The sequence below is a fragment of the Biomphalaria glabrata genome, chromosome 5, assembly GCF_947242115.1.
Source record: "Biomphalaria glabrata chromosome 5, xgBioGlab47.1, whole genome shotgun sequence".
NCBI lineage: Eukaryota > Metazoa > Mollusca > Gastropoda > Planorbidae > Biomphalaria > Biomphalaria glabrata.
Window position 1 is genome coordinate 12,059,773 of NC_074715.1, and position 17,865 is coordinate 12,077,637.

Genomic DNA, 17,865 nt, shown 5'->3' on the forward strand with positions numbered 1-17,865 from the left:
TCAACAAAGGTCATGCCTTCTTCAAAACATAAGTACGAAAACGCACAATACAGAGGCGTGAACAGAGGCGTGAACATTCGGTGAAATATAGATGGCTAGAGTCATTTAGTTATAGTCAAAGTATCAAATCGGGTAAAATACTAAAATTTACCGAGAAACACGCAAAATTTATCTTTAAAAAATACTTTTAAAAAATTAAAGCTTATATAAAGGAAAGAACTGCACATTTAAAGACATATCTCTGAATATTGTAAGATTTATTTCTCTTTTCCTATTACCCCCCCCCCCCAAAAAAAAAAAAATTAACTAACACTAATTAATTGGTTAATTTTTTTTTTGTATTGATTCGTGTTTTGTCAAGGACAATAAATAATGGCACAAAGTTTCAACTTGACCCCAGACTGGAAAGTGAGAAAAATAACGTGTTCAAAATGTGTACCAGACAGACAGAAAGACAGAGTGAGTTGATACAAGCTTTGTTTTTAAAGAAAATGTTTACCAACAATGGATGGCACTAATAAATTGGACTTGAGCGATGACACGAATAACTAAAGTACAACCTCACGTCTGAGATCGATTCTAGTATCCGAACCCGGTGAGGTTCCCCCCCCCCCACACACATCCAATATAAAGACCCCCCCCACCTTTCTTATCCCTGGAGTGTACAACGTATTTCCCTGAAAAAAACAAACAGGCGAAGACCGGCCACGTTTTAATTAAGTGCGATTAACTATTCCTTGAAATCTGCGTTCTCTTTTTTTTTCTCCGCCTTGCTTCCAGAGGTGGCGTCTTTTTTTTTTCTTCTTCTTCTTTGGATTTGAAAGTAAGGCGCCCATTCCTGGAGGGAGGGTGCGGTGGGTAGGGGGCGTCCATTATATTATGTCCCCATATGGCGGTGGGCGGTGTCCGTGAGGCGGACAGGTTTCGAGTTTCAGGGCCCCGGTCACAATGATTTTGTCTAATGACATACCTGGTGTTGCATCTGGGGAGGAGGGAGGGAATAGCTGGGGTGAGTGGTGGCAGCCGCGCTGATATGTGTGAGTGAGCCAGAGCTCGAGTAGGAGAGAAAAAAAAAGGGGGGGGGAGAGGACAGGACAGAGAGAGAGGGAAGAGGAAATACAGAGAGAGGAGAAAAAGAAAGAAAGAGAGAAGAAATAGAGAGAGAGAGAGACAAGAGAGAGAGAAAGAGTGAGAGTAGAGGAAATATATTTAGAGAGACAGAAGAGAGAAAGAGAGAGTAGAGGACATGGAGAAAGTGAAGGAGAGAAGGAGAGAGGGGAGAGGAAATGGAGAAAGTGAAGGAGAGAGAGAAGGAGAGAGGGGAGAGGAAATGGAGAAAGTGAAGGAGAGAAGGAGAGAGGGGAGACGAAATGGAGAAAGAGAGAAGGAGAGAGAGAGGAGGAGGAAATGGAGAGAAGGGGAGAGAGATAATGAAAGAAAGAGAGAGAGAAATGGGCTTTTGTAGGAGGGAGAATTGAATATAGAGCAAGATTCTATTGGAGCGTGGTGACTGAGTGGTTAAGCGATTGGCTTCCAAACCTAGGGTCATGTGTTCGAATCTCGGTGAAGGCTGGGATTCTGAATCGGAATTTTTAGGGCGCCCCTGAGTCCACCCAACTCGAACGGAAATCTACCTTCCCTTGGGGAAAGTATAGGCGGTTGGTCGTTGTGCTGGCCACATAACACCCTGCTCGTTAAACGTTAGCCAAAGGAGCAGCCGACCTTTACATCATCTGCCCTATAGATCGCATGGTATGAAAGGGGAACATTACAATTTATTACATTACTAGATTCCGTTACGTTGACTACAACAGTATGGTTATTTACCAAATTAAACTTAAAATGTACACACAAAAATACTTGTCAAAACTTCAGGTGGGAATAGACACACTTCAGAGTCTTGACACTTGCCTACACTCGTGTGTTGTTTGGAATTTTCACACTAAATTCAACCGCAAAACTTTACACTGTAAGATCCTGTTTACGTTGTTTTAGCGATAAAATTTAATGTGGTAGAAAAAGAAGATAAACCGATACAAAGAAACGTGGTGGTGATTTAATGGCCTACACACACACAGAAAAGAAAAACTGTAAGAAAAACAAAAAGGAAGATTGGGAGAGATCCTGAAACAAATAGACCAAATAAACAATGTCAAGGACGCCATATAGAAAGAGCACTGTTACCAACTACATAATACCAATTATATTGCCTCGCGCTACAAGCGAAAATTGATTGTACAGCGCCGAATAGTCCTAAGAAAAATGACTATATGGTTTAATAAAATTAAAATACTTCGCTTATCAATGTTCCAGCAGAGAATGCTGACCATGTCCTTCAAAGCTGCATACTGTATCAAGAGGCCCGAACAAGACTCTGGCCCCAAAACCTTCCTATCGAACAAAAACTATACGGAGAGAATGCTTCCGTATTCTGTACACCGGATACGCCGAAAAGCTTGCTACCTATGGACTGCTGTCCATGTACGTACATCTCCAAGAATGGCAAGTGTCCACCTAAGTGCAGAATGGGAATCAAGAACAAAGAGAAGACCGGACGTTAGTTTTCAAGTTTGATACTTCATACCCTGAGTTTACTCCCGCTACTTGAAGGAGATGGAAGAGCTAGCTTGCTGCTGCTACTTGAGAGAGAGAGAGACAGAGAGAGAGAGAGAGAGAGAGAGAGAGAGAGAGAGAGTGTTAAAGTTGAATGCAAAGTAACATTGGGTGTTATTGCGTTCATTTTGTACAACAGTAGACAAGGGATTGTTCGGATATTACGTAACGCACAACAATTAACTTTTTTGTACTCCCACCACGCTTATGTATTAATTATCGTTTTCCCATTTTTCATCATGATAACAATACAACTGATGGGAAAACTATCGAATTTTTTCGGCACTTCGATGATGTTTTCAGTTTTTTTCCCCCATATACTGTACATAAACATTAAGTGTCCGCCGGAAAACCCGGTGTGTTAAAAAACAACAAAAAAACAAACACAAAACAGCGGAGTATTTATTTCCTTTTATAATTTTTGAAAACCCGTGGTATAGCCCTTCCGTGAAAGCCGAGCCCGCAAAAAAGCCAGGGTACCACTGTACATTTCTTTTAGCCACAGATATGGAAGAAAAGCAGACCATGCGAGAAAATGGCTGGTTCCTCTATCACCAAAGCAAACATGTTATAAAACTTAAAAGTAGTGCCCGAAGTATTGGCATTATAAGAAACCCAGCACAATTGACTACTACCAAGACAAAAGTCTTTTGTGCACAATGTTGTGCTTGCGTAGTGGCGAAGAGTCAGGACATTGTCTACCGTGTTCGTGGTGGTCACGGCGTGACAGTTTTATACAATGCTAAGCTTACACTGTAGTCTATCAAACTGAAGAAAATAAAATAAAAAACTATAAAAGATAATATTGCTATCTCGAAGGGGCCTGGGGCATACAATGGCTGTCACGGGTCATTAACTCCTGACCTTCTCTCAAAACGCCTCTCTCCCAACGCCTGGATGTCATTTTTTTTTTAAATATTAATTTCCAGGTAACGATGCCAACCAGCGATACGATACATTCTCCTGACTTCCTCCAACGTAATAGTCCCCACACGAACAAAAGAAAAGGAGGGAGAGGCTTATTGTTCCGCGGAGATTCTCTCCCACCCCCCACCCCCATTTTTTCCCCCCGAGCACAAGGCTCCAACGACACCCAGCGCATGGACCAGCCCAAACTTTGTTTAGTACAGCTTCTATATACTAACACACTCGGTTGACATTTTCATGGGTGTCATGGACTTTACAATGAGATATTCACCAGTCTAGCCAGAGTCCCATAAGTTTGACTGTTAGAGGATACAGGAGGAAAAAAAAAACAACCAACACTAGTGGAAGTCAAGAGAATATAATGTTATGATGGTTGACTCCAAAACATTAGACAGGGAGGGAAGGCAAGCTGTAACGAAAACATACACATTGAACAGAAATGAAAACTAGCACCAGGGACCAATGGACCTCATTCACCAATCGTAAACAAACAACATTTATCCACGTGATTCTCTATCTCTTCTATACAAATTACGATCTAATTTTAATACACAGTGGCTATCACGTGACAGGTTTTTTTTCCGTTGGTTTATCAATATTATCACGTGACTAAATGTTGTTTGTTTACGATTGGTTAATGAGGTCCATTGATGATGCTGTTCATTTATGTTCAATGTGTATGTATCTCTCATTAGTTTCAGCACCTATCTTCACAGTTATATAACGTGAACAGGGTTGGTCTACTACCCCCCCCCCCTTTTCCCATATTTTATGATTCTTATAATGCGTGTTACCTTAGCGTGATAGTTGGGTTTTATTGGACGATGGTTATGTGTATATGTAGGCATGTCTGTATGGGTCTATATGAACCGTGTTTAAATTGTGTGCACATTTAAATTTTCTTCTAAATCGACCACCGGCGGACAATGGTTATGCATGCGCTAGTGTGGCAAAATATGTAGGTCATAACTGGGGCTGCGTCGCCACGAGAAACACTGCATTCCTCAATCTCGGGACTCGAAGACAAACCTCATTAAGTGCACATGTTTCATTAATTTTTGTTTATAAATTCCGGACACAAAGGAATAAAACAACACTTGATCAAGAAGATGAAAATTAGAACTAGTGAAATTTGTGCTTGTGGAGTGTCACCAGAGTCTGGAGTCTGTCGACCTTGTCTTTTAAATCTGCGTTCGCCATCGAGAGGCCCGAAAATACACACTGGCACCATCATTGGCCTCCTTCAGTCGTTAAACGACTATGGTTCATCTCGCACACTTCCTCTTCTGGCTGTGGATCTTATTTTGGCACCAGAACCAACCTATATAAGAAAACATTATACGGAGAGCTGAATGATCCAGAAACTACTGCGCAGTTCATTCAAGATGTTGGACAAGGCATCTGAACACTCCGACATAATAATGAGAGGACAATAAAAATCTAAAACTCCGAATACGAATTTTTCAAGTCGAGTTCTTTGCATGTCTAGAAACTGAAGGAGATAATAAGATGAAAAGGTTATGGGTTATTACACTTTTTTCTATTACAAAGGTTAGTGTTATTTCAAAGAAAGTCAACACATCCCAGCATTAAAGAAGTGATGGGTGTCACGTTAAGTTTTGCTTTGAAATTGGCTCGTGGGTCATGACTTATGTGTGTAGTGAGACACCTGGCTCCTCGGGTGAGGTCCAGACTACCTAGACGTGCATACATGACAATAAACTACAACACTAAGCCTTGATACACAGACCTGAAGTTTTATCAAATACAATATGTCTATATATCCATGTACTGGCTATGCAAATAGTTTGCAATAAAATATAACCCAACTTTAAACACAATTACTAAACTATGCTAAATCCCTAATGAATAAATACGTACGCCAAGAGAAACGAAGAGAAAGAAAAAGAAAGATGTCCTATCAGCTAGCCTTAAAATAGATGCATTTGCATGCACGAACTGTGGCAAACTCAGCCGCTCCAGAATTGGCTTGATCAGTCACTCCAGATTCTGCCCGGTCTCAGAAGGAAACCAAAATAACCAGTGACTCATCTGGGCGCATCTATTGTCTTTCGACAGAAGGAGACACATTTATAGCAAATGGGGCCTGTCTGTCCGTCAGTCTATCCGTCTGTCACGTTTAGATCTAAGAAACTAGAAGATATTTTAGATTATTCAAAGTGCTGATGCAACGGCATCAGCATAGTTGGCCTACACCATTACCCGGTAACAAAAGACCTACTAAAGCACTTGGAACTGGAAGTCCCGTGTTCCAATCCTGGTGAAGACTCTAGGTGGACCACTTCGGGGGGCTGATTTTGAGTTTGTGTTTCCACACAAAGTGTCTTTGAAACCTCGTTTCTATTAAGGTCTCACACATCACAGCTACTGCAAACACAGCCAGTTCACAAGGTATCGTAGAACATTGAATGAATTAAATTACTTTTTGTAGAGCGCATCTTTCATGCTAGACCCGTGGGGAGAGGGGGGATCTGGAAGAACATCTCCGTGCTGCCTGCAGTTTCGAACTCAGGCCGCCTTGTTAGGTAACCAAGCGGAATATGCCGCTCAGTCAAGAATCCCACAGTTCAACCTTTAAAACGCAGCTGCTGAATAACGCACTACAATCACACGTCTTTTCACTCTGGCATTCCGGAGACGTCTGTCGCCTTCCAAAGACAGGTGACGACAATACCACTTATCTTGCATTATTCACACTACATAGCCACCAACCAAACGCTCATTTCTCATGTCACCATAGAAACACACACACAAACGCCATAACAATAGAGAATCGTAGATGATGCACATGACTTTTGCGCAACACAACTTTACTACAGCACAGCCTCTCCACAGCCCAGCTATTCCACAGCACAGCCTCTCCACAGCCCAGCTACTTCACAACAAACACTCAACCCATCTAACGTCCGGTTTCCATAAACCAAGAAGGAAAAAAAAAGTACCAGACATGAAATTTGATTTCATCACGCTCGTTAAGCTAAAACTTCAAAATAAGAAACAAAGAACACAAAACAAATATGAATTATATTTTTTTTTTAAACCAAGTAATTACAATCAACCTGGAGAATATTTCCACACCAAGAAAATGAATAGACTGTTGTCATCGAGCCCTCTGTTTTATATATAAAAAAATATTTCAGTCTACAAACATGACATTCGAAACGAAATATTAAATATCTGGACTTCGGTATTTAATTACAGATTCATAAAACAAACCATATATGTATGTATGTTAGTGAATAAATGTGTATACAGACAGACAGACAGACAGACAGACAGACAGACAGACAGACAGACAGACGGACGGACGGACGGACGGACAGACAGACAGACAGACAGACAGACAGACAGACAGACAGATAGATAGATAGATAGATAGATAGATAGATAGATAGATAGATAGATAGATAGATAGATAGATTAATGTACAGGCGAGTGTTACACAGAAGTAGGAGATGAGACAGTGATTGTTGAAAACGGCACTGGCGAAAATGGCACCGATGATGTCTAGAACAAAGCCATCATGTTATGTGATACGTAGCTGGGGGGGGGGGGGGGAGTTCATTTGGAAAACGGATCTAATAGCACGCGTTCTCGTGTCTATGTTTTTTACGCTGAATTATTGTTTTTAATGTGTTTGTTTTATTTCATTACGGCGTCCCACTAATTGGAATTTTTTTGTTGTTCTCGATGGTAATTATAAATAGATAGGAACTGATGAGATTTGGCGCTAGACTTGTTCAGCGTGAAGATAAATGTGAAGGGCGGGATTCTGGCTCAAAAATATCAAAATAGAAAATAGCGGGCAAGCACTGAAAAGACAAACAACGTACCAAATTGTACAGAGAGTGGCGAGAGGAGATTCTACAATTTAGATTGCGCAACCGTAAACCATATCCTCTTTGAATGCCCTATCCTAATCCACCTTAGGCAGACCCTACTTCCACTACAGCCCAACCAACACTCTGTAAGGCAGGACAACTGAGGAGAACAGCGCACTTTCTTTGGCACTGTCTGCAGAAGAGCATAGCTCAGCAGCCAAAACAAAAAAAAAAAGCTGGCTAGATTGCTAGAAGAAGACTAATGCGCATTTCGAGTGTTTAGAAGAAAATTCCTCAAAATGGAGATGGGGAGAAAATATGGAAACATGTCACAATTTAGATTGGGAAAGTCACGTGACTTGGGGAAAGTGTGATACGGGAAAATGTCACTATTTGTAGTGGAATAGCCAATTGTTTAGGAGGAAAAGAACTATTTAAATGGACCTGATTCACCAATCGTAAACAATTAGCATTTAGTCACGTGGTTCTCTATCTCTTCTATACAAATTACGTAATACACACAGGCTGTCAAGTGATACTTTTTTTTTCATTGTGTTATCAATATTATCACGTGGCTAAATGTTTGTTTACGATTGGTGAATGAGGTCCATTGGCATAGTCAAGTGATTAGGGGAAATTGGACTATTTAAACTATTTAAATTGGACTATTTAAACTATTTAAATTGGACTATTTAAACTATTTAAATTGGACTATTTAAACTATTTAAATTGGAATAGTCAAGTGATGAGGGGAAACTGGACTATTTAAACTATTTAAATTGGAATAGCCAAGTGATGAGGGGAAAACTTCACTATTTGGATCGCAAAAGTCCAGTGAATATGTGAAAATGTCATTATTTAGATTAGGATAGTTAAGTGGAGAATGACACTAATTGTAAATAAACTGGGATGCCAAGCGATTAGTTAAAAATAGCACAATATAGACTGGGAAATCAGAGAGCTGGGAAAAAGACATTTTAATACAAAAAGGAGGGGTGAGCAAAGTTCTACACTTAAGCTAAATTGTTATCTGAAATGAATGATTTGATTTTTTATTACAGTTATGAACTTTCAGTTAAAATAATAATAATAATCTTTTTAATCCAAAAGGATATTGGTCTTACACTTGGTGCATTACACCAAACAAAACATGATAACTATAGAGAACACCCTTGTGACTACGTAGAAAGTGTAATCTGTTAGAAGCAATAGAAGAAGGAATACTTCTAATCCTTACTTAACATTGTAAGGCTGTTGAGACCTAAAGGAAATCCACCGTCGAAGACAATGCGCAGAAGGCGGAAACAGAATTTCAATTGACCCTTAGCGGACTAAGGTGTAAGATGTCACATACGTAGGTCACGGCTGTGTCTTTACAGTCACATTGAAAGCCCTAGACGACTCCCTGACCTATAGACAGAAAACAACTAAAGCCTTTTTACGACATGGTGGGGGCTAAAACTCATATGGATGTTCTGTAACCTTCATTTCATTTAGCAGGACGAAACCTGAGGAGACCAGGACAAGTTTTAATAGCCTTCTGTTTGATACAAAGCCATCATTTTAAAAATATTTTTCAACAAACAAACAAAAAAAAAATTAATCATCTAACAGCGAAAGAGGCGGCAGAGAATGTCATAGTGATTGGACCAAGATGAGGTCTTCAGCAACTGGTCATTTTAAATACAAGAACATATTTACAAACTAAACCAAAAAAAATGAGGGGAAAAAAACATGCGCTTTTGTTTGTTTGGCTTTTTGTGTGTGTGTGTGATAGGTAAAATAGTATCATATGAACTAATTTCGCAGTCAAGTTAAAAAAACAAAAAACTGTTAATATGAGTATATGTGTGTGTGTGTGTGTGTGCTACGTCCTTTATTATTATATTCTAAAAAATTAATATCGTGCATGGATACCTATTTTAATCTGGATTCAAACCCAGTACTTTCAGTTTTTAAAATAAATAAAGCAACAACGAGGTGTCCGTCAATGGTGAAATGTTTTTTAAAGATTTGTACAGGTTTAAACCCTTTCTCTTTCTGGTTTAACCATCTTCTCTTTCAGATTTATGACTCTTCTCATTCTGGTTAAAACTTCTTAAATTCTTTTATTTTAGCTCTAAACATCTTTCAGGTTTAAACCTCTTCATTTTCAGGTTTAAACCTCTTCTCTTTCGGATATAGAATTCTTCTCTTTCAAGTTTGAACCTCTTTTCTTTCAGGTTTAGAATTCTCTTTAAGGTTTAGAATTCTTCTCTTTCAGGTGAAAACGTCTCAAACCATCTAAGATTCTTTTATTTGAGGTTTAAACCTCCTTCAGACTTACGCTTCTTCTCCTTCAGGTTTAGACTTGTTCAAGTTTCAAACTCTTACTTCTTATTCCCTCCTACCACATCTCTCTTCACTTTCCTAGAACAGAGACTGGGTAATGCATCGTGAATGAGCCTGGATGACCAAGTTTTACTGAAGCGGTAAGTTAGTCTAGAGCTGAGCAGTGATATATTTACCTGAAGTCAGTTAACACAATATTAGCCGAGAGAATGACAGAGGTTGGAAAGGAACAAAAAAAAAACTCTCATGGAAGAGCTTACAGAGCTGTAGATATTACAAAACAATAGCAGGTAAGTCAGACAGACTCCGAGCAACTGTCGTCCATGGAGCACATTCATTCTAACCATACAATAATACTATAAAAAAAAAAAAAGAATGAAAACAAAATTTGCTCACAGCAGGAATTCAAGCCTGAAGTTAACGACGGAAAAATTGGTTGAGGTTGTGATGTGCGATAGACCACATTAGCCAGAGGACGGACCTGAGAGGGCTCGTACATCTTTCAGCGAGCAGCTTTGGACTGAGCGCATTTGATCTATCGTTTAGATACCGGATCGCACGGGATGGCGGGGAAAAAAAAGAAAGAAAAATCGCATTGCTGCAGATTGAAGGTGTGGCAGCTTTATAACGTGGGGGGGGGGGGGGGGACGCCAACGCCAAGCTCATGGAGCGCTGAAATAGTTTTCTGGGACCCCGGGGCCCAAGCATTTTGCGAATTTTCGAAGACAAATTTATAGCTGAGTGCGCTTCCCTTGTGTCGGCTAACGCGTCACCTGTTTTAGTACAAGTACGTTTGTTAAATGATGAATCAGTCAGTCAGTATTGTGAGTTACAACATACAAACACAGTAAGAAATATGACAACGAAACAAAAAAAAAGGTTACAAAGACAGTTCTGTGGAAACATAAACTCAAATCGGCCCCAAAGTGGTCCGCAGCGGCAGGTAAAAATACAACAAAGAAGAGATGTGTAAGTTTTGAAAGTGTTGTCAATACAATTTTATTGTTAGTCAATGGTACCACAGGATACGGAGATGTATGAACGTTATTATTTTGGGCATCGTTACTATTTCTGTGTATTCTATGAACTGATAGCTATGAAGATACGGCTCAATGTAAACCTGGTATCCAATTTTAAATATCTTTTCTAGTTTTTGAGATGTAAACGGGACGGACGGACAGACAGACCATACAAAACTAATAGCGTCTATTCACCTTTCAGGGGCCGCTATAATACAAAAACTAAATGATTTACAGAAATCTTTTAAAAAGAAGTCAAATTCAATTTTCTGTTGTTGTCATTTCCGGTGTCACAAAGCTCGAGCAATTTAGAAAATACATCAAGAGCTTTGTGTAATCAATTTTGAAGTATTTTTGAAAGGTGCTAGTAAGGTATATGACTTATTGTTTCCCAAAGGGCAAACGAAGAAATCGTCAAAAACTAATCGTCTTTCAATCGAGTAGGTCAGTTACACCGACTATTTCAAACTAGAAAGATGTGGAGACAGGACATTTACAAATACGCAGACTTGGTAACATGATAAGTGGAGATAGATAAATATGCTGGCGTGATATTTAGGCTAGGTAGACTCGGTGAAAGGTTATTTGGAGCTAAATGGACTCGAAGGTAGAACAGTTGGAGTTAGGTAGACACGGCTGCGTGATATTTGGAGTTAGACTCGAAGACAGTTCGTTTGGAGCGACAAACACGGCTGCATATTTGGAGCTAGATAAACTCGGTAACAGAACATTCTAGGGGCTAGATATAGACTCGGAGACTGTCCACTTGGAGCTAGGTAGACTCGGTAACAGAACATTCTAGGGGCTAGATATAGACTCGAAGACAGTCCATTTAGAGCTAGATAGACTCGGTAACAGAACTTTCTGGGGGCTAGACTGAATCGTGGACATGAATTTCTATCAAATTCAATCAAAACACTTGCACTTATATTGCTCAACGATATGAGCTAGCAGAAGAGAACAATAAAACTAAACAGAATATGGATTCTTTTGTACAGCTACATCCGGGTGTCTATACAGTCAGACAGAATCTACACTTTAAGCACACAAACAATACGAACTCAGGTAGATGATCTACCGCTATTATGTACTTTTGATGACCTCCCTATAGACCGTCACCCCAGGTGATCCCCCGCGGAACCGACCGTTTAGCAGTCCGTTCTGCTACCACAGGCATGGCTGACAATGAAGTTCAACAAGCCCCAGACCCATGATGTGGTCATTGTTCCGGGACTTTACGCCAGGCGGCCAACGCGGCCCGCCTCATTAAACGGCCATTAGAAGCCAATGGATGGTAAGGCTCAAGACTTGAGTTCCACATCAGGCTCACAAAAAAAAAAAAAAAAAAAGGTTTCTAATGGTTTCTGCAGAAGTGAACAGTTTACGGTGACGTATGGTTCACATGCTAGTGCGCATGCGCTAAAAGGTATTGTACTTGCTTCAAACATCAATGGTTAACAGTTATGCTTATCAACCAATTAACATGTAACTTTGTCAACAGCAAACATCATTTGCAGTATCCCTTAACTTGGACAACCCAAGAGTAGAAGATTATAATAGTCTGGCCTCAAGACACATCGTCGACAATCGTGGTCTCATTTAAACGGATTATCACCTGTCATTAGGTACTTTCAATTTTGAACCATTATCAAACTGCCCTTATTTCAAAGTCGTGCTCTCATTCTTTTAAGGCAAAGTCCAGAAACAGGCATGGAACAGGTTGCCTGAATCAGCCAGGATAAACAACAATTATTTGGTAAGCGCTTACACGCAAACAGATCCTAGGTATCACATTCAAAGACCGCATCACAAACCAAGAGATAAGAGACAGTGTTACTGCAGCGATTAGACCCCATGCTGACCTGCTGACTATCGTAACAAAAAAAAATAAAAATAAAAAGCTAAAAATCTGTGGCAGTATTACAAGATCTTCGGGGCTCGCCAAGACCTTCCTCCAGAGAACAGTACCAGGAAAAAAAAAGAAGAGGCAGACAGAAAAAAAGCGGTAGGAGGACCACATAAAAGAATGGACGGGCCTGCCAATGAAAGAGATTCTAAGGCAAAAGACAGAGAGGAATGGAGAAAGACGATCGACGAATCTTGGGTGGTGCCCCAACGGTCCAACAGACTAAGGAGTAGGTAAAGGTAAGGTAAACACAACAACAGATGGATATGCGTATTTTTATGTAACGAGACTATTATTTTTTTTAGTCCAAGTAAAAAAATGGATGAGCATGTTTCCTAAAGGATATAGAAACAAATAACAACGTGACAACAAAAATAACAAGAAGGTAGATGTGGTGGAGTAGGAAGAAGTGCAGATGTTGCCCAAAACGCTTTCGCAGCGTGCATTCTCTATAGCCTTTTTTTTTGTACGCATCAATGTATCCTTCCGCTATGAGAGAAACAAATCGGCCTTTAATATAGAACACCGCAGCACCTTTCAGGAAGGCGCTGCTCGTATATCCTTCCGCCTTTACTAGTCAGACTAAGGGCTTGATGGTATACACCTAAACGTGACAAAGAATCCAGAAGCCAAGGGAAAACGGAATTTTTCGGTAAGCAGGAAGACAACAAAAAAAAAAAAAGACACACTAGGAATCTCTAGTTGAGGACTGTTTATTCGTTATTATCGTGAAGGAGGAGATTGAGTGTAAACCACTATGAATTTATTCCTGGTTGTAGACTACCCGAGTGTCGGGAGTGGCCGATGACCCAAGGCTTTCACATTAACCCACTAGATAACATGTTCCACATCTTGAGATAGTGTGGACATACGATAAATAAATAAATAAATATATATATATATATATATATATATATATATATATATATATATATATATATATATATATATATATATATATATATATATATATATATATATAATAAAAACAAGAAAATTAAATAAACATATTTTTTAACAAAACTCATATAAGGGAAAGAACTGTACAATTTCAGCCATGTATCTTAATACTGTGATATTAACTTCAATTTTTTTTTATCAAGCAAAATTATTTAATTACGACTAAATGATTACAAAATTGATCTTTTTTTATTATTATTGATTCATATGTTAGTGATAATGAATAATTGTGCGAAGTTTCAAACTGATCCGAGAATGGGAAGTGGGGGGAAAGAATGTTCACTGCTTGTACAGATAAGGAGTACATGAACATCCTACCCATCAGACTGTGGCTGGCAAGTTACTATAGAGATTATTGTTATTTAGTCCTGCTAAGTTTTTTGTAACAGTTTTACAACATTACAAAATCAAGGTTACAAATGAAGGTTACACATCACTGTTACAAGTCAAAAAGTCAAGGTTACATGTCTAGGGATATGTGTCAAGGTTACACGTCAAGGCAAAAATATCAAGGGATGTGTGCCAAGGTTACATGTCAAAGATAGAAGTCAAGGTTAAAAGTCAAACTTAACTTTAGGTTGAATATGAGGTTGAGGGGGAAATGGATAGTTTGTTTGTATATTTGTTTGTTTGTTTTTTTTTTTGTGTAACCCATTGCAGGCTTAAGCCGAAATACGCCACGGAGCTGCCATTTGATTTCGCTTCCAAATATATCCACACTACGAAATGCATACCTGCACTACATATAATTTTCCCGCTTGAGGGCTTAAGCCGAAATCATTGATCTTATCCAGTTCAAAACCTACAGGATAAAGGCTTAAGACAATTAATCCCATCGATACGCACAAGACATTAAATACCAAAAAACAACCACCCGGATAATCCTAGGATTATCCGTAGGATTATCCGTACCTACATGAACCACGCCTTTACCCCCCCCCCCCCAAAATAAAACAGCAACTTCCTGTTACGTGAGTATCGACCAGTTGGTTGGGGTGAGAAGGGGGGGGGGGTTGGAATATAAGCCTGGTCACGAAATTCGGGAGGATGAAATATCACCAAAAATAAAATTGCATGTGGAAATCGATACGTTGGTTGAGGCTCACTGGCTGTTACGTGTATACTGTCAACACTGGGTCGAGAAGAAGCCGAGATACTAGAGCCACTGTCAGCGGTGCCAGATCTACCTATAGGCAGCAAGAGCTATAGTTTTTGGGCCCCAAAAAATCGTTTTGAAGAAAAACAAAAGGAATAAATTGCATTATGCTGATTACAAGGGGCCATATATCTCAAATACCTTAGGGCCTTATCAAAACTAAATCCGACCCTCGCTGTCAGTGAGACATTTATTTACACACAATAAACTTGTTTAAGGTATTAGACGTCTCAAAAGAAGGACAGTAATAGGTAAGGGCAGGTAAAACAGTTAAAAACCAACATTGTAGCCTGACCGAGCGCTGCTGTGTGAAGTACTTTATTGTTAAGTGTGATGCAAAATTTAAGGAATCGTTTAAGGTTTTAAAATAGGTTTTAATAAGTTTTTTTAAAAAGTGCTTGTGGCAAAGGTTTATTGCCTATTTTTCCCTTCTGTATTAAATATGACTTTTAATATACGTAGTTTTTTTTTTACCACATACCACACCTAATGTTACCACACACTAAACCTAGTTTTACCTCTTTTCCACACTAATTATCACCTTCTACCTTCTCCTTCCTGTCACCTAAATATTTAACACATTTTATAATGGCAAGTGATGGTGCTAAAATTAGCCCACACGATGATTTACGCGGGAAAAGAAAGCGCGCCAGAAATTATTTTTTTTTTAAAGAGGAGACTACTCACGTTTCCGTCTTCATCGCTGTCGTCTGCCTTTCTCTTTCTCTCCATCTTTGGAATCCGGGAAGGCGTGGTTGCTGGGGCACTAGCAAGGAATTGGAATGTAGCATACAGGACTTTCAGTGTCCTTTGTTTTTTTTTTCTAAGTCTTTCAAGGCATGAATCCCAGAGCGATGAGAGAACTCAACAACAATCACCTCTGCAAGAGCAGCATTGTATTGGTCTTTGGACGAGATGAATGCTGGACGAGATGAATGCAGCACACACGCACGCACTCACTTGATGAGGTACTGAGGGGAAAAAAAATAATTTTTAAATATAAATTAAATTACTTTAAAGAAACCTGAAGGTAAAACAAAAAAATTGGAAATAACACAGTACTACTATTACATTGATAGAAGAAGAGGAATAAGCGAGGTAAAAACGCATACAATCAAATCGGTCATGCATGTGTGACAATTTTGAACGATGCACTTAAGGTTTTTATTGGCTTGAGCGAATCCAACGAAAGAGTTAAATGATAAATAAGATGTATTTGTTACCGCTGTCAATGAATTGCTTCATACTTTTGTGTTTTTTACATAGCCTAGCTTGACATATTTGAAATCTCAAAAAAGGGTATTTCAGTTACTGGCCAACAACAGCAACCAGAGCTCAGAGAACATTATAGCTATTAATTATGATCTTCGCGCTCTGTGAGGGCTGGGTGGGGGGGGGCATTAATGGGTTTAATTTTTGTTTTTTGCTGGTGTATAGATAACCAAAAGTGTTAAGATAACGTGAAAGTCTTCAGCTTTTTCTACGACGTCTTCAGTGCTCATAATAATGCTCTTTGAGCGCTATTTGTGGTATTTTCACTAACGAATGTAATTTTTGGGGTATCATAAGCCCATCAGTGTTGAAGTTAACTAGAAGGTCCTCACTTTCTTTTCACTACGAAGTCTTTAGTGCTTAGGATAGTCCTTTTTCAGCGCTAGTGTGCTGATTTTCATTAATGAATGTAATTTTCGGTCTATCCTGTTTACAGAAAACCGGAAGCGATGAAGGTTCTCACTTTTCTGTTAAGTCTTCACTGCTTTTGATGGTCTTATATTGCGTAGTTTGAGGTCACTTTGTACAAACGAAGGAGTAACACTTGAAGGATCTGGATAGTAAACAGATAAAACCCAGGTTTAGGGCATTGGTTAGCAAAATGACTACTCGGAAACTTTGTTAAGTTTATTGAAGTTAATTGTTCTGATGGAAACATTAGGCATAATGGGGGAGTGGGGTTGTAGTGGGGGTTGAGGCTTCGTGGTTTCCTCAATTGTTGAGTTCGAGTTAGACTAAGTCTAGAAATGTTTAAAGCTGAGAATGGACTCGAGCTGAGTCGTGTTTGATGAACGCCTAAAGACAGCACGGAAAACAATCTGAGCAGAGTGGATCTCCCATGGGAGAGACCTGAACTCCTTCAGAGGAAACAAACAAACTGCCAACAACATTCCTGACCAGGAGGAAGGCAGCAACCGTCCCCAGAGGGGAATTCGGGCAGGATGTGCACAGCCGGCAAATACAAACAGCAAGGTCAGGTTTGAGTCCGAAACTGATGAAATAAATGACCAGTGAGTAATAACAGAAGAGTAACATACAGCTCGAGGTGAGAAGGCTGCTCAACAAGCAGATGTTTTTAGCGCTATGAACAACAGATTTTTTAAAATGGAATAATGGAAATTCTTTTACTAATTAGAGTCTAACAGAATAATAAACAAAGGATCCCTAAGCTTCATTGTAATCCATTTGCTAATTAAACCCCCTACAGTTCGGTAGGCTATAACCCACTTACCATTGTCACGTAACGTACGCGTCAAGGTCTCATGGTTTAAATAAATAAAATGCTTATAATAGATTGCCTTCGAGAAGGTATGGTAATGACACATCAAAGTCTTATTGTTGACATAAATATGGTAGTTGACAAGTCCTTTCAGACCTTGCGATCTATAGGTTAAGGTCAAAGGCAAACCAGCAGGGTGTCATGTGGCCAGCACAACGACCAACCGACTTTACTTTCCTCAACTAAAATCAGGTACCGATTAGAGTTGGGTGGACTCAGGGGCGCCCGAAAAATTACGAAATTCAAAATCCCAGTCTTCGACGATTTTCGAACCCAAAATCCCAGGTTCGGAAGCAAAATGCTTTACCACTCAGCCACCGTGCCCCCGACAGTTAAGAAACTACATGCTCAAAAATGACAATGGAATTCCACAGAAGTAAAAATTTATAAGGAGCTGTATATATATAAACAAGGAAAGACCACATTCGGGGTCGTTCAGTTTTCAAATAAGTATACTGTGTCTCTTTTTATGAATCTAATAGTGACATACAATTGTATTGTGTATTTGTAGTTTGTATTCAATATTTCCGTGATTCCAAGGTGAGGTATAAAAGTGTTGT

The 17,865-nt window shown here is 39.4% G+C and overlaps 1 protein-coding gene across 1 annotated transcript in view; it reads right to left on the minus strand.

Annotated features, from left to right (window-relative positions):
• Positions 1 to 17,865, minus strand: part of LOC106074154 (eyes absent homolog 1-like) — a 164,177-nt gene that overhangs the window by 124,592 nt on the left and 21,720 nt on the right. The window contains exon 3 of the mRNA XM_056031206.1: positions 15,442 to 15,725. Within this exon, the coding sequence (XP_055887181.1) occupies positions 15,442 to 15,486 (45 nt within the window). The 5' untranslated portion in view covers positions 15,487 to 15,725. The remainder of the gene's footprint in view (positions 1 to 15,441; positions 15,726 to 17,865) is intronic.